At 40.8% G+C, this 27,269-nt stretch overlaps 1 protein-coding gene across 3 annotated transcripts in view; it reads left to right on the top strand.

Annotated features, from left to right (window-relative positions):
- Positions 1 to 1,230: 1,230 nt before the first annotated feature.
- Positions 1,231 to 27,269, top strand: part of JHY (junctional cadherin complex regulator) — a 59,400-nt gene continuing 33,361 nt past the window's right edge. For all 3 annotated transcript variants that reach the window (XM_059929272.1, XM_059929271.1, XM_059929270.1), the window contains exons 1-2: positions 1,231 to 1,544; positions 14,977 to 15,496. In XM_059929272.1, coding sequence (XP_059785255.1) covers positions 1,231 to 1,544; positions 14,977 to 15,496 — 834 coding nt within the window. The remainder of the gene's footprint in view (positions 1,545 to 14,976; positions 15,497 to 27,269) is intronic.

Raw genomic sequence — 27,269 nt, 5'->3', positions numbered from 1 at the left:
GTGTTATTTAATTAAAGAGAGGATTTGCCCAAAGAACAAGAGCAAGCCATTAAAACAAACTTTACAGTAATCTCTGATGAGAAAGGTTGTTTCTGTTAACTGACCTACAGAAAACAAAACAAAACAAAACAAAAAAAAACAGCATAAAGGCAGTGAGATGGAAGACAGAGCAAATAGAAATGCCAGGTAGAGATGAAAGGAAGCACATCCAAAAACATCATTTCCTTTCAATCCTATCTGAACTCAAAGCATCCTTTCCGTAAACCATCTCGTGAGTCTTTATGACAGCCCTTTGAGACAGGGAGGGCTCACTTGGAATCATACTCTTAAGCTAGTTACAAGGGACCCGAGCTGTTATTCAGGTCAATCTTCCGCCCACCCAACATTCCCCAGAACAGCATTCCGTTAAGGTAGGTGGACACCCAGCCTCTGCTATGAATCACTGAATGGCAGAATTCACAAGGCCACCAAATCTTTTGTTGAACAGTTTTAATCATTATCATGGGTGTTTTTTTGTTTTTTTCCTCTGAGCTGAGGTTGATCTCCATGTAATGTCCACCTAAATTACACATTCCTACCTAACAGCAATCTGGATATCAAAAAGTTTTCCAAACGATAGAGCCAGCCAATACAGGTCTAGGAGCAAAACAGCTTCCATCAGCTTTGCAGTTCCAACTGTGGAAACCATACTCTACTTCTCTCCCCCTCCTTTATTTTCCAAAAGGCAGACCCTGAACCTGTTTTTACTCTGTCCATAAATACTACTGAACATGGCATATTTATATCAGTGCCCTGGGTCTTGGAAATAAGGCATTGAAGTACTGTCCATAATTAGCCATTTCGCTTTGTCCGGGCTTATCTGTAACAGGCCCTTGGAAGCTCAAAAAAGGAATCCAGTCATTTAATTTTCTCAATAAAGCTGCATTTGATTACTCAGACTGTTTATGAGCTCTACATCAGATGTGTTTCTGTAGAGAGAAAAACATAATAGTTTTTCCAATAGACCTTTCTCATACACACAGAAGGGGGCATACAAAAGCCTGCAGGTAATAACAAGTCTCTCTTATTTAATTTTTTGATTAACATTGGAATTAAAGAGATTTCAGTAGTCACAGAGTAACATAAATATAATTTTTTTAGGCAAATTCTTTTGCGAGCCACGACTTTAAATATTCAGCCAGCTGCTGCCATCCACAAGAGTATCCCTGTTCATTTTTGTATTTTCTCAAGATGATTCATAGTAAATTAATTCCCAAGCTCTCTATTCAGTCTCCTGTTCATCACACCAACTTCAAGGTCCAGTCCACGGAGCCACCTTTTAAGAAAGAAGACTTACATTTGATTTCAAAAGACTCTTTGGAATCTGATTCAGAAAGCCTCACTCAAGAGACCAAGTCCCAGTCTAAACCTGAAGACCGAATTCAGGACAACGACATGGACCCTGACAGCTTAGAGGAGGAGAACTTGAGCGAGACGGAAGAGGAAGCAAGCAGAAAAGCAGCTCAGACAAACCTCCATACCCAAGATGCTGGTGCGAATAACAGGTAAGGAATTGGCTTGTGTAAGAAAACAGTGGGTTCCGAAATGCATTGTTACATAATTACTGGTACTGTCCCAAGTGAAAGTAAGGACAGGCTCTTGGTTTTCGTTTTTTTGTTTTTTGTTTTTAATTTTTATTTTATATTGAAGTATAGTTGATTTACAATGTTGTGTTAGTTTCAGGTGTACAACAAAGTGATTCAGTTATACATATACATATATCTGTTCTTTTTCAGATTCTTTTCTCATATAGGTTATTACAGAATATTGAGTAGCGTTCCCTGTACAGTAGGTCCTTGTTGATTATCTGTTTTATACATAGTACTGTGTACATGTTAATCCCAAACTCCTAATTTATCCCTCTCCCCAACCTTTCCCCTTTGATAACCGTAAGTTTATTTTCTAAGTCTGTGAGTCTGTTTCTGGACAGGCTGTTGTAATGAGCACCTTTGTAGTGTGTGTGAGACAGGTCTCCAAGCAGCTAAGGACAGCTTGGAGCCAAGATTTTTGTCATATTCATTTCTATTTTTTAAAAACAAGCATGGACTTCCCTGGTGGTGCAGTGGTTAAGAATCCGCCTGCCAATGCAGGAGACACGGGTTCAAGCCCTGGTCTGGGAAGATCCCACATGCCACGGAGCAACTAAGCCCGTGCACCACAACTACTGAAGCCCACGTGCCTAGAGCCCGTGCTCCGCAACAAGAGAAGCCACCACAATGAGAAGCCTGCCACTACAACGAAGAGTAGCCGGGCTCGCCGCAACTAGAGAAAGCCCACGCACAGCAACAAAGATCCAACACAGCCAAAAATAAATCAATAAATAAATTAAAAAAAAAAAAAGCACAAGAAGAGAATAGTTATTAATAATAAGGGCATTTGCATTTCTTATGCTCCTTATTTCCTATCCATATTCCAAGTGTCTCCACTGCTATGACCTCACCTTGCAGAAATCCCAGAAAGCCTGGTCTAGCAGAATGCCATGACTTGGAGCCAGGTGGTCTTGAGTTGGTCCAGGCACTGCCGTTTAGTGTATAATTTGAAATAAGTCCCTTCAGTCTTTTGAGGCTCACTCTCTCATCTGTCAAATGAGCCAGCCTGCTTCTCTCACAGGACTGCCATCACTGTCTGTAAAGGACGTTCTGGGGGTAGAAGCCTACCTGAGCTAGGAGAGGTCTACCTTCCCGGGCATATATAATCACATAAAGATTTAATTTCTAATAATCAGTACTTATGGGGTATTAAGTTTAGGCTACAAGTCACCAAAACATCTAAGAGGATTTAAATGAGTACAATATTACTCAGTTTTAATGAAAATATAAATGATATGCTAGAGTACTGAAGTTAAAAGCTATTGATTAGACAGGGGTCTTGGGATGGTGGTAAAGTACAGGTAATAATTACAATGACAACAATAACAGTAATGACGTCTCTTTTGAAAGGCCATCTCTTTTGAAGAATTTCACTCAATTCTTCATTGTAATCCTGCAAGAAAGTGCTGCTATTCCCATTTTACAGATTAGGAAGATGAAGCTGGCAGAGATGAAGCCACCCAACATCAGAGTGCTTTGTTATTGATGTTGAGGTGTTTTTTTAAATAATTTATTTTATTTATGTATTTTGGCTGCGCCGTGCGGCTTGCAGGATCTTAGTTCCCCGACCAGGGATTGAACCCGAGCCACAGCAGTGAAAGCATGAAAGCGCCAAGTCCTAAGCACTGGACCGCCAGGAAATTCCCTGAGTTTTTTAATCAAGAAAAAATTCTAACCTACAGAAAAGTACAGAGAAAAATACCATCTCACCCTTATTGCCATGTTTGTTTCAGATATATTTTTTAAAACATAAAATGCTACAGATAGTTTCCTGGTTCCCCTTCTCAAATCCGTCCCCGTCTTCCTCTGAGAGATAACCAATGCATCAATACATACATCAATACATACTCTTTTCTTTTTATTTTTGGCTGCGCCATACGTTATGGGGGATCTTAGTTCCCTGACCAGGGATCAAACCCTCGCCCTCTGCAGTGGAAGCACAGAGTCTTAACCACTGGACCACCAGGGAAGTCCCAACCTACACATACTCTTATATGAGTGTATATCCTTCGTAGCAATCTTTTATTCATTTCCTTCATAGGTAATTTATCATTAGTGGAGACATATGTGTATAAAGAATTGATAGGACTTGGTGACAGTTTAGAACTGGGGTTGGAAGGAACAAGAAAAGGCACAGATTACTTTAAGGTTCTAACAACAATAGCATTTATAGAATGCTTGTCCCGAGCCCATCCCTGTGCCAAACGCTTTACATGTATCATCTCATTTAATCCTTATGGCAGCCTCAACGGGTGGACATTATAATGATCCCATCTTGAAGACTGCAAATGAGGCTTAAAGAAACCGGTTATGTTATACCCATTTATTTCACCGGGTGAGTGGTGGAACAGAAAACTCCTGCAGTCTGACTCTCTGCTTTAAACCAGGGGTCCCCAACCCCCGGGCCGCACAGCAGGAGGTGAGCGGCGGGCCAGTGAATGAAGCTTCATCTGCTGCCCCCCATCGCTCCCCATCACTCGTGTTACCACCTGAACCATCCCCCCTCCCCAACCCCTACCCCTGTCCATGGAAAAATTGTCTTCCACAAAACCGGTCCCTGGTGCCAAAAAGGCTGGGGACCTTTAAACCATGTTTGTATTGTAGCTCTAATCTAAGAGAGTCATAGTTTCCTAGGTAATAAATGGTACTTTTATTTACTACGGGGGTGGGAGGGGCATCGGAAAAGAAATATCTTTTGTGGTGCATAGGTATTCTTGTCTGTACTTTTACGATGAAGAAACCAAGGCAGGGATCCATTATGTGACCTCATTTCCCCAATGTTGAGTTTTTCCTCTTTGAATGGGGCTCAGAGACCTGACTTTAACCTTGCTTTTTACCCAAGGACAATGTAAATACCACTCAATATATTTCAAAATAAAAAACCATACTTACAAAGTCAGAAGCATCGTTAGGGCCTTGGTCTTCTGACTCAGAGATCCTTAAATAATGGTATTTTCCTTGGACGGATTTGCCTTGGAAATCCTTAATGATAGACTATAATCCCCAGGGTTAGAATGGGTTACAGCCCTAGTAATTGTTTGGCTGTACAGTGCTTCATACATTGAACATTTACAGGACCAGTTCTGTACTACAAAGGAAAGCTGAACTGAAGCATTTAGCCAAGTAATGCCTCAAAAATATCCTTCAGGTGAGTGTTTTGTTACTGGCCCCTTTCTCTGCCTCACTTTAGTCTTGGAAACCTTTCTTAGGTGTATTGTTACTTGGATCTGAGTAGTTTACTAGCCATGAAATAGACAAATTGATCTCAGGCTCTCAGTATGAAATTCAAGAAGACTTTCATTTCTGTCAGGTAGATGGCATTCTGGGAATTGTAGTTCAAAATAATTAGTCAAAGCCTTGCCTTAAAACGGAAGAAAATCTCTTTCTTCTTGCTTTTATGGGCAACCGTTTTAAAAGCTGCCTGACAAAATCACTTGAGCCCTACTCTTGTGTTTTGATGTTACTAGAACCCCCTCAAAGCAATTACTCCCTTGTTCCTCAGCAAAGTCAAGCCACAGTTCGATGGGTATGGATTAGAGAAAACCTTTTACTTAATGGAAATTGGAGCAGCATTGACTGCAGTGAATGAATCAAGAGTGGAAAGAGGATCTTCATATGATAATCCTTAAACCCCACTCCAGAACTAGCCCCATGACACTCGGCACTCAGAAGAAAGAGATCAATGTAATTCCTAGAGCATTAGAAATAACCTCTTCAGCTCTGGGGCCTTCTGAAACCTCATATGTTAAAAAAAAAATCAGAAAGCAGCAGTACAGTAACCAGTATATGTGTTTGATAAGGTCTTATTTACAAAAATACTTCAATATAATTAGCTACCATTTGTAGGACTATTTGCTTGATATATATACTATCTCATTTATCCTTACAAGAGACTCTTAGATATGGGCATTATTATCCCCATTTTGCAGATAAGGAACCAAGGCTCTGAAAGTTGTGTAGGTGTACGTAGCTACTAAGTGGCAGAGCCAGAAATTTAACTGAATGAACTCTCTTTTAACATCAAAGTCTGAGCCTCTAATTATAAGTATCTAGATAGGTGATCAAGGGCTGATCTGGTAAAGGATTCAGTTTTGCTCTCTAACAAAAATTAAAGGTATAACAACTTCAATATGGAGTAAACTGAGGCCAGATTAAATATGCATGTAAAATTATAAATATTAGTAAAGTAATACAAATTTATAAAGGATCCTGTGCCCTCAGAATACTATAAATATTAATGGCATTTTACCTTGGGCAGTAAGGTCATGGAGCCTATATTCCTCAGCAGCTCTCCTGGGAAACGGAATGTTTTCATTCATTGAGATCTCTCTCATCACCTGGGAAGTGTAGCCTTCACAAAAGATCCCACATTCTGTCTCATAAACCACCGTGTGCCAGAAATTACTGGGTGGGAGATAGGCACAGTAAGGTATTCTTAGTTGAACTGAATTTCAGAATTGTCTGAAGGTAAGAAAAGGATTCAGGAATAATTATCTGCATTTTTATGGTGGTATATAATTTTTCCTCTCAAACACTTTCATATATAGTTGACTCTTGAACAAAATGGATTTGAACTGAGCGGGTTCACTCATATAAGGATTTTTTTCAATAAATAGTACTGCAGTAGTACAAAATCCACAATTGGTTGAATTAGCGGATGTGGAACCGTGGATACAGAGGGCCGGCTCTGGGACTTGAGCATCTGTGGAATTTGGTATCCCCTGCGTGTCCAGGACCCAATTGCTCGCAGATACCAAGGGACCACTGTATGTTGTTTCCAATTAATAATGCAAGAATCAAGTGAAATATTGAATGATGATTTCTAGGACTTCAGTAGCAGTATGGGATAAGCAAAACAGAAAGTGGGTAAAGGGAGACTTAGTAAAAACTAAAACTCAGTATTTTAATTTCCCCCTCCAATTTCCCAGACTGTTTTGTAGGACACATTGGATATATTTAAGCTGAGGGGAGATTACTTCCTCTCATAAGTGTTGTAGAGTTTTGTTTTTTGGTTTTGTTTTTTTTTTTTGCTGTGGTTGGGAGAGTAAATGTGACACTTGAGGCTAGATCTAATATTCTAGTATAACCAAGAACATTCTGAGAGCTTCCAGGAGTCGACTCTCATTCCTGTTAGTTTCTAGCAGCATTCATCCATGTTGATTTATATTGTCTTGATTAGGTTGATTTTCAATTTAAGGCCATTGGCTGGCCAACCTCTTTCAAATACATTCTACTATATACCGAATTCTAGGGGTTTCACAACAGTATTTGGGGATAGCTACTAGCGTTTTGGTTATTTATTTCTGATCACATGGGTATAGTCATAGCAGAGAAGTGACTTGTCGTAGGCATTATCATTGCTGTTCTTTTTAATATAAATTTATTTATTTATTTATTTTTGGCTGCATTGGGTCTTCATTGCTGCATGCGGGCTTTCTCTAGTTGCGGCAAGAGGGGGCTACTCTTCGTTGCGGTGCTCAGGCTTCTCACTGCGGTGGCTTCAGTAGTTGTGGCACACGGGATCAGTAGTTGTGGCACGCAGGCTCGGTAGCTGTGGCATGGGCTCTAGGTGCGCAGGCTCAGTAGTTGTGGCACACAGGCTCCAGTAGTTGTGGCTTGCGGGCTCTAGAGCACAGGCTCAGTAGTTGTGGCGCACAGGCTTAGTTGCTCCGCAGCATGTGGGATCTTCCCAGACCAGGGCTCGAACCCTTGTCCCCTGCATTGGCAGGCGGATTCTTAACCACTGCGCCACCAGGGAAGTCCCATCATTGCTGTTTTATGCTCACTTGCTCACAAACTATGCAGCAGTCAAACCCTGATGCGCTCCTCAGAGCAGGCACGGTGCCATCGTGACAGACAAGCAGAGGAGGGAGTAAGGCGTGTGCCTGGGCATGAATTGTGTCTATCAGAGGCACAGTCCCCGCCAGAAATGCTAAAGCCACTGTGACTCCTGGGATTTTATTGCCCTTGGAGACGACCACGAGTTCCTTTCTAGCTTATTTCCAAATGCGGATGCATTACTGTGTTAAAATAAGTAAATAAATAGTGAGTTTGAAACCTCCCAAAGTGTAATTTAAATTTACATCACCTGCAATCTTGCAAGTTTATCAAGAGGATTAGGAAGGTTGTAACCAATGGATTGAATTTAAAATAAATGTTTTTTTTCCCAATGCTTATATACATCGCTGAGTTTCGCATGATAGGCCCAATTCAATTTAAAAATTAGTGAATTCTGAGAGCTGTTAGGACTCTTAAAGGTCAGTCTATTCCTTACTGTAAAAGGAGAAACCTGAGGCCTGGAGTGCATAACAAATTCACCCAAGTTCACACAGCTGCTCAGTGGCAAAATCTGGACCAGGACCCAGGTGTCAAGACCTGTCTAGTGCTTTTTCCCATGAAGTCACAGCTACCTGGCAATTCTGTTGCTGTAAATATCTGGCATTTAAAATACAAGAGACTCTATCTAAAGAAAGTGTATGCACCTGGAAATGTTGTAAATCTGGGTCCCTGGCTTTTAGCCATTGTTTCTGGAGAATGAAAAGAATATCCAAGCCTTCCACAGAAAATGTCTGGCTTGAGCACTGTAAACTCTCACTGAATGAGAGGAATTATATTTCTAAATATGTTCTGTGTCATACAGCATTTCCCTTGTGAAGATGCAGCCTTTGTTTCACATAAGATAATCTTAATTAGAAATGAGGTACGAGAATTTTACATTGCAATTACTAACACGCCCTCTTAAGATAATTTATTTTCATTTAACACTCAGATTGTCCTTGAATCAAGACTGGTACTAATAAGAACTTGGGGCAAATATCTGGTTATTTTGCAGCCATAAACCTGTTGTCAAAAAGAAAAAGAAAGGGACTTCAGCTGGAATTATCTAAACTATAATTGCAGTAAATAAACTTCACTAGATAACAATCCAGTCCCTTCACTTGAGTGTGTTTCTAAAGACAGTCTTTGGCCTTCGGTTCATTAAACTACCTTTCTTCTATTAAGATGTTTAATATTTTTAGCAGAATAAATGCCTGCATTAAATGAAATTTTCTGGGTTGTAAATAGCCTCCCCAAAGCATTTCAGTATACTTGTGGAACCATTTTATTTCATACTTGCAAAAGTGATTTTTTAATCCTTTGGATTTATTTCATTTTATTTACTTAAAAGCTGTTGATAAAAAGATTAAGATGAGCACAGAACTCAGAAATCCTTGGAAACAATTGTCAGTTTTATAGCTCCTTAAAGAAGCATTAAAAACTTTACACTTAAACAGAAAGTGAATTTGCTGTTCATATGCATAAAAGATTTAATGGCATATAAATTGGGAATAATTGTTCTGTTTAAAAGGATTAAATTAAACCTAAATCAATAATAACATGTGCAGTTTCAATTTAACTGCCTACTTAAAATAAAGTGGCAAATAAATAACTGCTAAATGATTAACAGCAATGCTTTTATTCACCTCCTCGACAGGCAAAATGACCAGTTATTGAATATTTTACTATGAGTGCAAAGGATGTTCATTGTACTAGAAACATGCTCTAATTTTAGTAATTTTTTGATTGAATACTAAACTGAATATGAGGCTCTTCGTCAAATGGAGATTTGATTTTATTTGGACTGAAGTTGTCACAGTCATGTTCAAATATGGTCCATTAGAGCCAGCAGATAGGATGGCATATGCATATGAGACCACCCTCCCCTTCCTCTCTGCATCCGTTTCTAACCTGGGCATCTGAAGGCCAGACCTGGCATCTGTTGTCTGAACAGCAACAAAAGCATTGTGTACTCATCGTCTGTGTAACCTTCCTATCAAACGGGGAGGGAATGAGGTGTTTTGTGTGCACACGATTACTGATGAAGGAGCACTTCACACTCATTTTGTTCCAGTGTGTTGACCTGGACCACACAACACAATTGAGCTTCCCGCACACAAGCTCAGAACAATGGGGTTCTTTAGTATCATGTTCTATTTCAACCATTAGATTTGTTTCTGTGAAGTATTACAGCTTTCCATGCTCGATAGTTTGCAAAACATAAACTCCCATTTGTCTCAACATATGGTTTCCATCAAAAGGGGAAGAAAGGGGCATGTTTTAAGATAATCATTGCAGGTGTACACGGTACAGTGTAATTAAAGCTCTTAGAAGAGCCACATTTTCCGATTCTCATCTTGTAAATACACATTATTAGAGTGTCTCTTCAAACGATTGGTTCAAAAACATCTTTCACAGCCAGAGCGACTCATTATGTCTGATTTGTTTCAAACCCTTCTGTATTTTCTAGGTTTCACTTAAAATATCAGTCTTTTTCAGGGCATGTGAGATTGCTTCCGTGGGCATCTAAGAATGGCAATTTGTTGAGGCTAGAAATTACAGCTCTTTCTGAAGGTCTAAAGTAATTGAATTCTCCCAGTTTTATCTTCCTCATCATCTTTCAGCAGTTCTTAAAATACCTCATCATGTGGAAACACTGATATTTCTTAATCCCATTTCCTAAATTACCGTTCAAACAGATTCTCCGTGCTGCCTAGGTCGTGGTAAAAAAAAATTGGATTTTTAAAGATAAGTGTTCATTCTTTCAGGCCACTAAGGTGCCACTTAGTGCATCACGAGCCAACTTCGTGTCCTGGAAATAACTTAAGCCCTAGGGAGAGAAGAATCCCATGAGATCCATCAGGAGGAAGCCATAGTACACACCAATGTTGTGTCATGGTGCCAGAACACAACACACAGCAAGCAGAGACCAGTGATGGGGCTTGTTGGCATGTGCTTTTATAACCGGCCCTTCCTGGGACCTTCCTTACTCCATGCCAAGAACATAGTTCTAAGCATATATACGTATATAAATGTGCTTAATACTCTCAACGACTATGAGGTAGGTACTATTATTTATTTTTTTTAGGTAGGTACTATTATTATCCTCATTTTATTGATGAGGAAGCTGAAGCACAGAGAAGTACAATAACTTGCCCACACTCCCACGGTAACTGGTGGCACCAGGGATTGAGCGCAGGCAATCCGATTCTAGGACCCTTGTCCTTTGACTTTCTACGGTACCATTTCTCAGAACCAAAATACTCCATACCATTTACTCCATGAGACTGAGGGGTGTCTATAGCCCTGACCATGGACATCATGCCATCATCAGCTAATGCTAGTTAAGTCTGGTGACCAGTCTGAGTGCCAGTTTTCTTAGTATAACTGCAGAGATGGAAGTCAGGGACTCCATTTCCTTCAATCATCAAAGACTACCTATTTGTTAAAAAGAGTGGGCATTCCTCGCTTATTGACTCTTGTGAGTTCATCATAGGATCACAGAACAAGAGAGTTGGAATGGACTTTGAGATATCATCTAGCAATTGGATCTGGAAATAAGAGGTCAACATATTTTCATTGATAAACAAGGTCTGTCCTCCTAGTTTAAATGCCCATAACATTCTGTACTTCTTTCTGCATCTAGTTTATTACTTGATTATTACTGTTGGTGCATAAGATCCGTCTGCCTGTCTTCCTCCCTCAGCAGCCAGTTCCATCCACCTGCTTCTGTTTCACTCACCGCTCACCTCCAGTGCCTAGTACGTGGGGAGCCCCTCAGTACATATTTGTTGACTGGCCAACTGACTGACCGACCGATTCACTAACTCCCCTAAGGCAGGCCCTGCAACAACACCTGCTTCACCACCACCTCTGGGATTGGCTGTGTGATACAGGGCGAGTTACTGGACAGGAGCCAGATCCCAGGGCCAACTGCCAGGGTCTATATCCCGGCTCCACCACGTATGAGCTCTGTGACCTTGGAAAAGTGACACTCCAAGCCTGTTTCTTCATCTATTAAATGGGCATAATAATAGCACCTCCCCATAGGGTTGCCATAAGGAGAAAACTAGAGATTCACTGTAAGCTTTCCCTAGATCAGCACGTAGTAGTGTGTGCTATCTTCCCAAAGCCAGCACTCTACAACTCACCCAGAAAAGCAGCAAGACAGTGGGCTCCAATAACGTGTGTTACTTTTAAAGGTTGCCAACCCCTACTCTAAAGAGTGCAGAGGACAGGGCTACCTGTTCTAAAACTTTGCCCCAAGAAACCATATGGCCTCTGTACAGAATCCTTTCCAAAAACTCATCACTTTGCCTATCCAGAAGTATTTGTCTTACTATAACATCTTTGCTCTCTAAGTAAATGATTTTTGCTTAATTAAATAAATCCAAACTCTCAAGTTAATGTAGTTAAGCCAAACCCTTCACAGAGTTTACAAAGCCCTTCAAGATTTCACCTCTGCTTAAGCCTGAGTTCTAATCCTCCCACCCTCCATTTTATCCACGTAGAATTTGTTCTTTGAAAGCCCCATGTTCTCTCTCCCCTCCATTCCTTTTTACGTGTTGTTTCCTCAGCCTGGCTTACACTTGCTGCCCTTCTTAGCCTTCGGTCTCAGCTAAGCCATCACTTCCTTCAGAAAGCTTCCCTTTCTCCCAAGATGGGATTGGGTGTCCCTCCTGAGTCCTGATGGCCCCATGCTCCTCATCAGGGCACTCATCACTCTAATCACAAATAGCTCATTTCCTGGTCTGTATCCCCCACTAGGCTGTGAGCTCACCACTGTATCCCCCTAACTTAGTATGTGCTCAATAAATATAGAATCAGTGAACGAGCAAATGCATGAGGAAAGTTAAATTCTGTCGAATCAAGTGAATGAATGAACGAGGAGAGTTAGACTCACTTTTTCCTTTCAATATATCATAGATACGGGAAATGGCATGTTTCTTCATTTCAAAAAATCTTTATATCTTTATTTACTTGAAGATGTACTTTCATCTTTTCTTCCCCATCTAAACAACCACTGCTGAACCTTATACTTAGTGCAGCACAAGATAAGCCCTAAAATCATTCACTGATTTGGTCCAATGCAGGAAGTTTTTCTGCATGTTTAGATTCTAATTTACTGCTGTTGGGTTTTTTTAAAATAAATATCTAATGCTCAGTTATTGATTGAAGCATCACTTGTTGCTTCTTCTGCCCAGAGCACAGGGTAGAGGTTAGGGAAGGAAGGATAACCCTCTGTCCCTGCTGCCCAGGACCTTAACCAGGTGAGGAGATATGGTTGCCATAGTGAAAAGTGAAATAAGCACAAATACAGAACATGAAGTAAGCTATATTGTCTCATTTTGATTTTATGCAACCTTGAGAAATAAACAGAATAAATATAATTGATCCCCTACTTACAGATGAGAGAAACCAGCTTGGAGGTGACATGATTTGCCAGCTGATGTACAGATAGGTAGTGGCAAACCCAGAACTTAAGCCCAGGTCTGTCCAGTCCCAAATCTAGATGATGCCCTACTGGCCCCCTTGCTGCCCCTGGTACACTTCATGCCCAGTGACCCTTGGAGCCAAGTGAAAGGCAGGGCCAAAAACTCCTGTAAGTTCTCGTGAGGGGACATCACATGGAGAAACCTTCTCAAAGCCTCCGAGGCAGGTAGCCCTGTGGAGTTTCGGGAGTGGCGAGTTGCACGGTTTGATGTCGATTTCCTGACAAATATGGACCATCTCCATTCAGGCACTTTGCTGGAGGAGAATATCATTTTTCTTCCCTTGGTGGAAAAGGAAGAGCAGCCTATCCCAAGAAGTTTTCCATCTTAATATGCGAACTAAAAATTCAAAGTGACAAGGGGAATTCCCTGGCAGTCCAGCGGTTAGGACTCAGCACTTTCACTGCCGTGGCCCGGGTTCAATCCCCGGTCGGGGAACTAAGATCCCATCCCGCAAGCCTCGCAGCGCAGCCAAAAAAAAAAAAAAGACACTAAAAATTCAAAGTGACAATTAAGCAAGACATAGGAGTTGGGGCTTTCTGCTCTAGTTTTTGCTTTACATCAAATCAAAGAACTCTAGGTCCACATTAAGGAGACTAAATTAACATTAGGGGCACCATTAGTTTGTTTACCCAGCATAAAATTATGTCCTCTATAAACGGGAATATCAAATAGCATAAAAAGCCCAGATGATTTACATTTTCTTTTTGATTAGAGGATTGCATCTACTGTACCAAGGAAGGAAAATCTCTCCCATTTAGCTTTTGAAGATCAAAGCAGCCATTAAATATGGCATATTACCAGCATTTTTTTTTCTTTTTTGGTTAAGACTAGGAGGTACTTTACAAATTGAGATCGTCATGGAGAAAAGGGAGGACTTTATTTGGGGTCATATGTACTGATTACAGACCAGTTCACTCCCCTCGGGCTGGACCCTGTGCTTAACCTTTTATTCAGATAGGGCTGTCTACAGCTTAAAGCTCACACTGACCTGTCTGCTGAGTTTTGTGTACATAGACTTGACCAAGAGAGTACAAACTGAGAGCTTTCAGAGGCACCATCTGATTCCAAAAGTTAGAGATCTTTCTATAGCACATTTGATAAAATCTACAAAGACGAAATGAAGTCACAAGTAAAAGTCACTGATACAGGAGGATGAACCTATGTAGGTATTCAGTTGGGATAAGTCTTGCTTTCCTCCCACGAAAGGCTCAGACTGAGTCGTTGTTCAGGCAACAGTCGAATTTCCCTTGCCAGATAAACAGCTAAATGTGTAGCTCACTAGCTAAGTGTGAAATCCATTTTATCTTCAGCAGCTTGTTACTTATTCAACTTATGGTGTGTCTTAAGTAATAGCATTCCTTGCATCAAGGCCATTTACTGGTTTAACATTATAGACATTTGTTTTCCAGCATATAGAAATTAACCATCCCCCATTTTTTTTAAATCACTGAATTGTACACTTTATTTTTTAAAATTTTTAAAAATATATTTATTTATTTATTTTTGGCTGTGTTGGATCTTCGTTGCTGTGCACAGGCTTTGTCTAGTTGCAGCCAGTGGGGGCTACTCTTCATTGGGGTGCGCGGGCTTCTCATTGCGGTGGCTTCTCTTGTTGCGGAGCACAGGCTTTAGGCGTGCGGGCTCAGTAGTCATGGCTCGCGGGCTCTAGAGCACAGGCTCAGTAGTTGTGGCGCACGGGCTTAGTTGCTCCACAGCATGTGGGATCTTCCCGGACCAGAACTCAAACCCGTGTCCCCTGCATTGGCAGGCAGATTCATAACCACTGCGCCACCAGGGAAGTCCCCATCCCCCATTTTTATTTCATATTTCAATGAACTTAGATAATTATGACTTTTTGCCCTTATGTGTAGTGTGTAGGTCTAATCTGAGCCTGGGATGTGTCTTTCCCATGTAGACAGTAAAAGGAAAATTGTAGGAGAAAGATGGAGATTGATTTCGAATAAGATGATCAGCTAAAGAGAACGAGTAAATCTGTTTGGATAAAGGACTTGACATTTCTTTTCTGCTTTGGGCAGTCAACAACCCATAGAAGACAAATACTCAGACCTGCGATATGACCCAAATTGGAAGAGGAAAAAAGAGGAGGGGAAGTTGTTGGGCGTGGAAGCATTGCCAGAGTCTGTGAACAGCTCTGCAGAAAATCTGACTTTGAATCCACTTTACCCTTCCAAGGAGACTTCGATGGAACTCTCAGGGAGGAAAGGTGAACAGAAGAAGAGCCCACAGAGCACAGCCGCCTTACTTGGGAGTGAATTTTTAAGCCCAAACTACGAGCATGGTGCCCATTGCAGCGGGCCGTTTTCAGCGCTGAGCAGCAGTGACCTGGAGGAGAAATCCAGCAACCTCTCTCAGTACTTGAAGAGTTCAAGTTCACATAGTGAGGTATTCCTGCCAGGATCACGCGGCCCTCGGCGAAGGAAGTCCAAACAATATTTTGTGGAAAAAAACAAGCTGACTTTGGGATTACCCACTCCGAAAACGGACTCTTATCTTCAACTTCACAATAAAAAACGGCGGGAAACTCACCCAGAACAGGTATGTAGCAGCTACTTAAAAATCCCTTCTGAGCACTAGACTGGAATTTGCCTTTGTTTGAAATGGCTAGGTATCACTTCCTTTGGGATGGTGACATCATTGTAACCACCTGGCTGAGTAAAATGAACTCCATGTACCTTGCCCCTCTTTGAAGAATCAGGGGAATTATTCCACAAATTCTTGAGAGCAAAATAAAAGCCATCAGTGGCTTACAGTGCTGTAATTCAATTATTATATTCAAAATGTTTCTATTCAAGGAACCGTAGATTTTTTTTTTTAACTGTATGCTCCATTAGATAAAATACAGGGCCGAGAGTTTGATTCCCTATGTTGGTTGCCTTTGTTCCCACTAAGGCACTGGTTTTCAACCCTATTAAATTCCTCCAGTACATTGGAGGTGCAATGACACACTCATATCAATAACAGCAGCTCACTTACAGAAGTGATTCTCAACTTAGATTCTGTATACATATTGGGTGGTAGTGCAAGGGGGACAGGATACAACATGAGTATTTTTTTAAATTATCTAGTCGATGCTATTATCTTTCTATTATCTTTCCAACTTCCATTGATAATCACTGTACTGTCTTTTATCCTGTGCAAATGATGTGATACCATTATGAACTTTAGTCTCCCCATCTATAAAACTGGAATAATAATAAGTGCCGTCCCTTTCTCATCTGATCGTTTTGAGGGTAAATTCTATCCCAGATGATGGATTCAAAACCTGTTGGAGGACTTCCCTGGCGGTCCAGTGGTTAAGACACCACGCTTCCACTGCAGGGGGCACAGGTTCGATCCCTGGTCGGGGAACCAAGATCCCGCATGCTGTGCGGCACGGCCAAAGAATAGAAAAAAAAAAAAAAAAAAAGCCTGTTGGAGCCAGTAAACTTAGTCCTATTTCATGGGTGCACATAAAGATCCCATCAGCCCACTTCCTAGTTGATATGTTCGTGAACATGGAAAACAGTGGCTGGATCAGTGCATCTACCACCCTTATTGAGGAGACAACTTGAAATTCATCACCCACTAATGTGGGATCATTTTCAAATATGAAGGAGAGGTTATTACATTAAATAGGCATGCCCTTAGACCTCTCCCAAATTCAAACTGGTATTATGTAGAGCACTCTCACCTGTTCTAACCTGTAAGTATTTCCTGATAGAACAAGAGGGATGAGGTGGGTGAATATTTGTGATTTTTTCTTCTTAATTGAGAAACTCCTTATACGGTCTTAAATGATTATGTCACATCCTTGCCTTTGTAACTAATAATAAAACAAAGGAACGGGTGTGTATATTTAGTTGATTATCAAAATGAATACTTAGCTGACTTCAAACAGAATTTTTAACATTTTTGACTCAGTTTTAGTTGTTAATGTACTTTTCCATAAAACTTATGTGAAATTTTGAATTTTGCTTGGTTGCTCATTTTAAAATATAAATTCTGTGAAAAATGTTTATAGCCAATAATTTCTCCTAGACTAGGACAATATTTTTCCTTTGTTTTTAAATGTATTCTCAAAAGAGAAGAGGCAAATAGTGAGGCCAAAAAAATTACTTATATTTCTAATAATAAAAGTGAAAAAAGATTTATTATAAACTGTTTAATTGATTTTGTAATTGCTAATTTTTCTTAATAGTTATAACTTAAGTTTGCAAACAATACCATGGTGTGTTCCCAGTGATTCCAAGCATAATTTTCTTCTCATTATGCCAAGGAGGAAACTTTAAAGCATTTTAGGCTTGCCCAGTCTGTAAGCTTGTGAATTATTCTTTGAAGTGGCCATTGACTTTGTCCCCCACTTTCTCCAGGTTCAAATGTTTAAGGACTGATTGCTAATTATATTCAAAATTGTTGCTTCACCATTTTCCAACCTATATTTCCTTCATTTTACTCCTATTCTTTTAAAAAAGGATACAAATTAGTTTGACCTAACAATGATAGAATGATAGGCGTAACTTGTTTATTGAATTATAGTCAGTAGCACGGAATGTGTTCCTTTCAAATCATTATTTATATATGCAGTATGTGCAGGTTTTTCTACCAGTGCAGATTATATGTCCCCTGATGGGCAGGAACTATGCTTTGCATTTATTTTTAACCTTCATGGTAATTAGCCTAACACACTGTAAGGGCTCAGTAAGTGTATGGGAAATGAAACGTGTCTGTCTTCCATCACCTCCAAACTATTCGCCACCTCCTTCTCTTTACTGTGATTTGAAGTTTATGTGGGAGAAACGGTATTTCTAGAGCAGTGGTTTGAAGTTCTGGCTGGATATTAGATTTGTCTGAGAAAAAAACCCAAAGTGATTCTCAGCTCTACCCAGACCAGTTTACATATCTGGGTGAGAGCTCGAGCATCAGTATTTTTTTTTTAAAGATCCTCACGTGGTTCTAATATGAAGCCAGGTTTGAGAAGCATTGTTCCAGACTAGAGCAGTGGCTTTTGTCCTTGGCATCACGTTGGAATCACCTGGAAAATGAAGAGAATACTGGTTCCTTGGCCTGCAGCCCTGAAACTCTAATTTAAGTCATCTGGGGTACACTGTAAGCATGGGGAGCTTTCAGAGCTCCCCAGGTGTTCCTAGTGTTTCATTAAGACTGATCTAGAGGGCTTCCCTAGTGGCGCAGTGGTTGAGAATCTGCCTGCTGATGCAGGGGACATGGGTTTGAGCCCTGGTCTGGGAAGATCCCACATGCCGCGGAGCAACTAGGCCCGTGAGCCACAATTACTGAGCCTGCGCGTCTGGAGCCTGTGCTCCGCAACAGGAGAGGCCGCGACAGTGAGAGGCCCACGCACCGCGATGAAGAGTGGCCCCCGCTTGCCGCAACTGGAGAAAGCCCTCGCACAGTAAACGAAGACCCAACACAGCCAAAAATAAATAAATAAATATTTTTTTTAAAAAAAGCAAGGAACATGACTTTAAAAAAAAAAAGACTGATCTAGAGCAGTGATTCTCAAACATTAGATGCATCAGAATCATCTGGAGAGCTTGTTTCTGGACCTAACCCAAGGATTTCTGATTCAGTAGGGGTAAGGTAGGGCCCAGGGATTTGAATTTTCTACATGGTTCCAGGGGAACGCCACTTCTGCTACCAGGCCAACACTTTAACAACCACTGATCCTTTTTTCCCTCAAACTTTAAGATACTTATGAACGCCCTGAGGATCTCGTTAAAATACAGATTTTGATCCAGTAAATCTGGGGTGAGACTCAAGAGTCTGCATTTCTATCAAGCTCCCAGGTGATGGCAAGGCTGTTGGTGCTTGGACCACACAGAAAGAACATAAAAGGTTTTTCAAAAACCTACAGTAACAATTGTGCAAGTCAGTACCCATTGACCCTTGATGTTTGCAATGGCTGATGGGATTATTTTGTTGATTTGGGGGTGGGAGGTAAGAAGCTGGAGTGGCGGGTTTGGAGGCTGTTTTATATTCAGCAGCATCCATCTGGAAGGTTTTCATATTTGAAAATCTGTTTTCCCCTACTCATTTCTTTGAAAGAGATGACAAATATCTTAAAACTAGAAATATTGAAAGGATAAATGACCTCTGTTGTTCAATGAATGAGTAAATGTCAATTACCATTACATGCCAAGAAAACCCAGCTTTTAATACATCATTTTGTTGCAAGCCTCCATGCCCAGTTGAATCAGACAGGGTCTTAAGCAGTGTATTGTATTTGGGAAGATTTGGAAGTAAGTCTAAGAAGTTCACAACATCCCAGTAAAAAATGTGAACCTTTTTTTTAAAAAAATAAAACTTGAAAAGTTCACACTAAAAAAAACAGGCAATAATAGTAAAGCAGGGATTTCCCTGGTGGCGCAGTGGTTAAGAATCTGCCTGCCAATGCAGGAGACACGGGTTCGAGCCCTGGTCCGGGAAGATCCCACATGCTGCAGAGCAACTAAGCCCGTGTGCCAATACTACTGAGCCTGTGCTCTAGAGCCTGCAAGCCACAACTACTGAGCCTGCATGCTACAACTACTGAGCCCACATGCCACAACTACTGAAGCCCGCTTGCCTAGGGCCCGTGCTCCACAACAAGAGAAGCCACTGCAATGAGAAACCGGCACACCACAAGGAAGAGTAACCCCCGCTCGCCGCAACTAGAGAAAGCCCACGTGCAGCAATGAAGACCCAATGCAGCCAAAAATAAATAAAATAAAATAAATTGTAAAAAAAAAAATGATAAAGCAAGCTCTGCAAATTAAGAGTCATAAGAGAATCTAGCCCCACTAGATAACAGAGTATATTTTAAGCCTCAATAATGAAATAGTAGGGTAATATTTAATGCATATACAGACAGAAAAATAGAAGAACAGAATAGAAAGTCTAGAAATAGAACCAAATTAGTGTGAGAATATATGATCTGATATTATGATTTGATAAAGGCAGGACCCAATTTGAGGTCCAAAATCTACAAAAGACTGATAGATTTGACTACAGTTGACCCTTGGACAACATGGGTTTGATCTGTACAGGTCCACTTATTTGTGGATTATTTAAAAAATACATACTACAGTACTACACGATCTTTAGCTGGTTGAATTCACAGATACAGAACTACAGATATGGAGGGCTGACTGTAAAGTTATACATAGATTTTCAACTGTGTGGAGGGTCAGTGCCTCTAACCCCCACTTTGTTTGAGGGTCAACTGTACATAAATATCAAAAGCTTCTGGGGCTTCCCTGGTGGTGCAGTGGTTGAGAATCTGCCTGCCAGTGCAGGGGACACGGGTTCGAGCCCTGGTCTGGGAAGATCCCACATGCCACGGAGCAACTGGGCCCGTGAGCCACAAATACTGAGCCTGTGCATCTGGAGCCTGTGCTCCGCAACAAGAGAGGCCGCGACAGTGAGAGGCCTGCGCACCACGATGAAGAGTGGCCCCCGCTTGCCACAACTGGAGAAAGCCCTCGCACAGAAATGTAGACCCAACACAGCCAAAAATAAATAAATAAATTTAAAAACAAAAAAGCTTCTGCAAGAAAAAAGGCATAAGAAAGCCAAAATATAAAGAACTAGAAAAAATATTTCTAATTCATATCACAGCCAAAACACTAATAGCTCTAATATATAAAGAGCTCCTAGAAATCAATAAGAAAAAGACTAATATCCCAATATAAAAATTCACAAAAGATATGAATAGATAATTCACAGAAAAGTTAATACATAAGGCTATTAAACATACAAAAAGATATCCAACTTTGGTCATTATAAGAGAAATCCAAATTAATACTACATTGGGATTCCATTTTTCATCTATAATTAAACCAACAAAATTCCCAGTTTTTGCCCAGTTTACCTCTGGGCAAAAAAGTATAGTCAAGCTGGTGAGAGAATAAATTGGATTAACTAGTATGGGGGACAATTTGTTAATATCTACTTAAAATACAAATACTACATACACTCCTTGAGAAAGCAAAGCATAATGGCCAAGAGTATAGGCTTTCGAGCCAGGTTGGTTGACACTGACACCTGCTGGCCATCTGACCTTGGGCAGGTTGCTTAACCTCTCTGTGCCTCAGTAACCTCATCTTTAAAATGGAGATGATACTAGTACCTTCCTCAAAGGGTTATTAAGAAGATTAAATGAGTTAATATATGGAGAGAGCTTAAATCAATGCCTGGCTTATAGCGACCACTGTATACATGTTAGTAATTATTATTTTTTAAATTGACCCAACATCTTCCACTCCCAGGAATGTATCCTAGTTATATGTGTGCAGTTTTGAAATAACCCTTGAACAAAATCATTCATTTCATCCTCATTTCTAATAGCAAAAGATTAGAAAGTACCCAGATGTCTATCATTTGGGGAATGTGTAATAAATTATAGTACATTCATATAACAGAGTACACTGTAGCTATTAAAAAAAACTAAATGAGATGTTCCTCATGAACCATTATGGATGGACAACCTATCAGGATTTATTATTACTAAGAGAGAAGCTAAAGTTGTATAGAAGTGTATACAGTACAAAAAAGTGGGGAGGAATAAAAATATACATATCATATCTTCTTGGTATGCTTTAAAAAAGTGAGAAAAGATACATAGGTGGTTAATTGTAGAGGGTGGAGGGGGAGTAGGGTGGGAGCAAAACTTTTCACTTTATACCTTTCCATATCTCTTATTTTTGAACCATGCCTATGTGTTTACAATATACAGTGTTTTGTAGGAACCCTGGTAACTTTACACCCCCCTGATTGCTCAGGGTCACCTAAATTGCACTTTTGCTTGAAAATAATGGCTCAGAGTAGAACCACTAATTTTTAAATTCAATTTCTCCACAATCATTTCACCATTTTTCATAGATCTGTTAATCTCACATTAAAATGCACTGGAAAAATCACCTTTGAATACATTGCAAGATCTTAGTCACATGATGTGTGAGGCAAGGAACTGATGTAAAAACCAACACACGCTAGAAGGCACCTAAGTATCACAGTCGGCCAATAACTTTGCTGGTGAATATTCAGTACTTACTTTTATTTATGATTTGTTTCATAACCATAAGTATTTGTCTGAAACTCACTAGAATTTGAGTCGATTTATGATCTACCATTAAAGGAAATTGTCTCTTGAACAACGAGCTACCTTTTTTTTTTTTTTTTTGGCTGCGTTTGGGTCTTCGTTGCTGCGTGCGGGCTTTCTCTAGTTGTGGTGAGCGGGGGCTACTCTTCGTTGTGGTGCGCGGGCTTCTCACTGAGGTGGCTTCTTTCGTAGCGGAGCACGGGCTCTAGGCGTGTGGGCTTCAGTAGTTGCGGCACGTGGTCTCAGTAGTTGTGGCTCACGGACTCTAGAGCACAGGCTCAGTAGCTGTGGCACACGGGCTTAGTTGCTCTGCTGCATGTGGGATCTTCCCGGACCAGGGCTCGAACCTGTGTCCCCTGCATTGGCAGGCAGATTCTTATCCACTGCGCCACCAGGGAAGTCCTGAGCTACCTTTCTATCTTGATTCTAATGTGACTTTGAAGGCTGATGAAGGCGAAATTTAGTAGGGGCTCAGGAAGGAGCAGTAAGTGCTTTATACATGTTATTCTGTTTTTTCCTTGAAATTTCTTAAAGAAATTACACATACTTTGCAATGTGCACTATAGAAAGGTTATTCAATTACCTACGGCCTTCAAAACAATATAAAGTCCTATATAGAATCCACTACCCATGCTGAGCATCAGCACGTCTTTGAGACTGTTGCTGAGGCAGCAGGTAACTCAGCCAACAAGCATTTATTGAGCAACACTGTGTGCTAGGTACTCTTCTTAGTGCTAGGGATGTAACAGAAAATAAGACATGCAGAGCCCGGCCTTCAAGGGACTTACATCCAGTCAGGTGACAGGAAACATGTAACAAAATAACTTCAAGTAGGGATAAACATCTCAAAGGACACTGAAACAACTTTCTTTAATAAAGTAATGAGCAGGGTGTAACTGGGATATTTAGCGAGGTACTTGGGGAAGGGCTCTCTGAGGAGATACCATTCGAGTTGAGACGTGAATGGATGAGAAAGAAAAGACTATGTAAGCTCTGGGGCCCCAGCCTTGGAAGCAGCATTCTCTCCTAGGGAGCAACACAATATAGTGGGAGAAGAGATGAAACTGAAACAGAACACTGGTTTGGGAGTCAGACTATCATGGGTTAAATGCTGGCTTTTCCGTGTATTGGGTGGTACCACTAACTAGAAATTTGAGCAAGTGACTCTTCAAACCTTATCTTCGTCATCTATTGTATGGGGTCCATTTCTGCCTTGGAGAGCTATTGGAAGAGTTTATACAAAGCTCCTGACACGTGGCAGACACTCAGTGAAGGGAAGCTGTTATTACCACTGGTCATTCCTCAAGCCACGAGAAAGGAATCCACCCCGGGAATAGGTTCTCCTAAACAGCTTTTTTTTTTTTTTCAGGCTACAGTGTCTCAAAATGAAAGGGACGTGACTGCAGGTAGAATAAGAACAAAGTGCTGTCAAAAGAATAACATCTGTAGGCTCTAGCAGCCCATTCTATGATGTGACTCCCAAAAGACTGCACACAACGAGGGTGGACACACCTCACACTCTCCATGCCGTCTCCTGAGGGTCCCCAGTCAATCAAACACTGCCCCATGGATTACAGGACCCTACAGTCTTGTACCCAACTTGTTGGCAATATTTCTTTAATAGTTGCCTTTGGTCTCAGTTATATTTCAAATATTTACACTTGGTGATAAGGAACATACGAATATTTGACACTTTGGTTTTGAAGTACAATTTCATATCACAACTCTTTCAAATCTATCTTCTCCACTGCCTTCACAAGTGTTCTTCTTAGATACAAATCTGATCATATCAATCTCGTGCTTAATGAGAGTCCCTGTTGATTTCAAGATAAAATTCTAACTCTCAGAGTGGTACTCGAGGCCCTTTGTGACCTGGCTCCTTCCTGCCATTTCAGCCTCATCCTTTGTCACTCCTCCCTTGCATCCTATGCTCCAGTCATACTCTGGGAACTCACAGCTCCCAGAACCCAGCGTTTCCCCTGGGCCTCTGTCCAGGCTGATGGATTCCTTTTCCCTGTCTTGTTTGCTTGGGAAAATCTCAGCCTGCTTTTGAGATTCAGCTCAAAGTCCCCTACCTTTATGAAGACTCTCTGAGTTCCTCCCTCATCCTTGAACATCCACCTTAGAATCCATAACACCACACTGCACTATTTAGTGTATGTGTCTGTATGTCTTTACATGACTCTGAGCTCCTAAAGGCCTGGGCTGGCTCATCTCTGAACTCCGAGAGCCTGGCATACAGTAAGCACTTTCTACATCTTTTATGAAGGAATGTGATTTTTAAATAGTTTTGGGGGGGGTTCAGAATTTTACCACTTTCAAAATGAAAAAATAAAAAAGACTAACGAGCTTGTGCTCTTGACTTAAATAATGGAATTTGGCATTGAAAGACCAGATTTGAGCCCCATTATTATTAGAGCCAATTATTCCCTTTGGTAAATAAAAAAAAATCTTGCTGAGCTTTGTTTTTCCCCATCAGAGTGAGGTTACAAATGTTTGCCTTCTTCTACAGACCCAGGATTATTTAGATGACCAAATAAGATGCTGTATGTGAACACTTTGCATAATCATATAGCCCTGTATAAATATGTTATATTTATTATTGAACATTTGATTTGAATTTAGCCTCCTATTGGATAAGATTAATATCTAAGTGATATAACACTCTCCTTTTCCATGGTTTTAAATTTCATGGTTTGTGAAACTTTTGGTTGTCTATAAAATTAAACTTTACCTTTATTTAAATTATGATCATCTTTTTCTAATTATGTTTGGTTAGAAACACAGAATTATTTTTTATAGAATTCTTCCAGTTTGGTGGTGTTTTTGAGTCCCATGTCGCATATTATACTCATTAAAAATATTCTTCTACAGAGTAGGTACTCTGTGTATGTTCATTGATTGATCTTTTTTTTTTTTATTTTGCCCTGTGCAACCACAACAAGAGCACTTACTTATGACAGCATAATTTAAATTGAACTTTATGGTTTTTCAATACAAGAAGTTTCTTAAGCCATCTTTCTTGTATGCACTATTCAGCACTTATTTATCTGGTCTGTGGAGTGACACTTCATTAATTCGACATTACTGAGGAGGGATCCATGGAAAGAAAACTTTCCCCATAACTGAAGCACGCCCTTTCGAAAACCAGAACTTTAACAGAATTAATCATGTCTAAGGATAGCTGTCAAAAATGTGCCTGGAGAACCTGATAATTCTGTGCTGTCTTACCCAGGCCATAGTGCACTGTTGTGCAGTAAAGTCGAGAGCTATGGTGATGGGAACCATCCTTTGCCTCTTTACCGAATGCCCCCAAATGCTACGATTCTGTGGTCATTTTATACACTGCTGTCAGTGTATATGCTCTTCAGGCGCTTCCGGCCAAGTGGGAAGCAGACATGTAAACAGTCAGGACCAAGTGACAACTGCTGTCCTGGAGACATGTCTGGTCCCAAAGGAACCCAGAAGAAGAAGTACCCAAGTCTGTCGGGGGAAGTCAGAGAGGGCTTCACGGAAGAGGCAGTCATTGAACTGAGTCTTTAGGGAGAAGTAGAAAGTAACAGGTGGAGGTGGACAGCAAAGTTACCACAGGCAGAGAGAGCATATGGGGTGGCATGAGGGCGAGAAAGGACACCGTTTAAGTAGAGACCTGTGGGTACAGGAGGAACCACTTTGGTGCTGGTCACGAACAGGCAGTTGGTCAGTTAATCAAGTAAAGTGGTTAAAGCAGATATGACAAACGATGACCTTAAATACTTTACTTTCACTTAAAGTATATAAATACACATTAATTCGCCAACCTTTTACTGAGGGGCTGGGCCTTCCTGTCAGTGTATATTCTATGGACGACAGTTTTGTATTGTCTTTTTCACATCAGTTTGAAAGATCTATGGTGTCCACTTCCGATTGCTTGAAAGCAACATAAAAACTTAAAAAGTGTTTAGAAACGATCTAAGATCATAATCTTTCTAGATTTTTGTGACTGTTCCCCTAGTCTTTTACAGACCCCCCCCCTCAGTTATTATTTTTCCATTTGCTTTATTGGGTCATTCTAAATTATTTAACTTATTTTTTCATGGAAACAACTCTCTATTCACACTCAGATTTCTCCAGATGATCTAACCTTTAAAAAGAAAGTTCATAATTTTAACAACACGTACAATAGGAATAGACAGGTTTGAGAACACACGTAAAAGACTCTTGGTAAACATATAACTCAACTAGTGGAAATAGACGTACCAAGGCATACCACAGAGCAGCCGACCAGCCATGAGCATTCGGCCCACTGTCTTAAGAAAGGACTGGAGAGTGTTACTTAACCTAGCGAGTTAGTTAAGGAGAACTTCGTGCTGTGCATGACTAGATCATGAGGATGGGAGTGTGCGTATTTAGGCTAGAGAAATGGGCATGGGCCTTTCATGTAGGCCCCTGTGTGTCATTTTAAAGTGGGGGCTCTCAGGATGTGGTCCCTGGACCAGCAGCATCAGAATCGCCTGGCAACTCATTAGAAATGCAAATTCTCGGGCCCCAGCCCAGATCTCCTGAGTCAGAAACTCCGGGGTGAGGCCTTCACCTCTGTGTTTCAACAAGCCCTCTAACTGATTCTGATACATGCTCAAGTCTTAGAACTACTGTGCTAGAGAGTTAGGCCTTTCCTCTACATGACATGGAATCATTGAAGGATTTTAGTAATGGAGCAGTTTGAATCCTGTGACCATCCAGAGGTCACACTTACAATATTCTGAGTTGTGTTATGGGGAGTTCAGGTCGCTAGCTAATCAACCTTCACAGACGTTTCACAACACATTCCTAAAAATCTCTTTTGCGTTCTTGAAAATGGTTGATTGCTTCGTTCATTTGCATATAATTATTAAGAGCTTATTATGTGTCAGGCATTGTCCTAAGTACTTGGAATACATCTGTGAACAAAGCAGACAAAAATCCCAGCCTTCGTGGGGCTAACCTTCTATTAGGAGGAGACAGACAACAGACAAAACAGATAATCAGCGTATTAGTAGGTGATGTAATGGTGAGGAGAGAAATGAAGCAGAGCAGAGGGAGAGGGGATGCTGGGAGTGGGGTTACAACTGTAAATAGATCACAAAGGAGGTGGGAGAGAGCGCCATGCAAATATTTGAGGAAAGGGCTTCCTTGGAAAAGGGAACAGCAAATGCCAAGGGCTGAAGTGCTGAAGGGCCATTGGGCCTGGGGCCGAACCAACGAGGGAAAGAA

Source organism: Balaenoptera ricei, chromosome 8, assembly GCF_028023285.1.
Source record: "Balaenoptera ricei isolate mBalRic1 chromosome 8, mBalRic1.hap2, whole genome shotgun sequence".
In the NCBI taxonomy this organism is placed as follows: Eukaryota; Metazoa; Chordata; class Mammalia; order Artiodactyla; family Balaenopteridae; genus Balaenoptera; species Balaenoptera ricei.
This window is presented reverse-complemented; position numbering and strand designations above follow the sequence as displayed.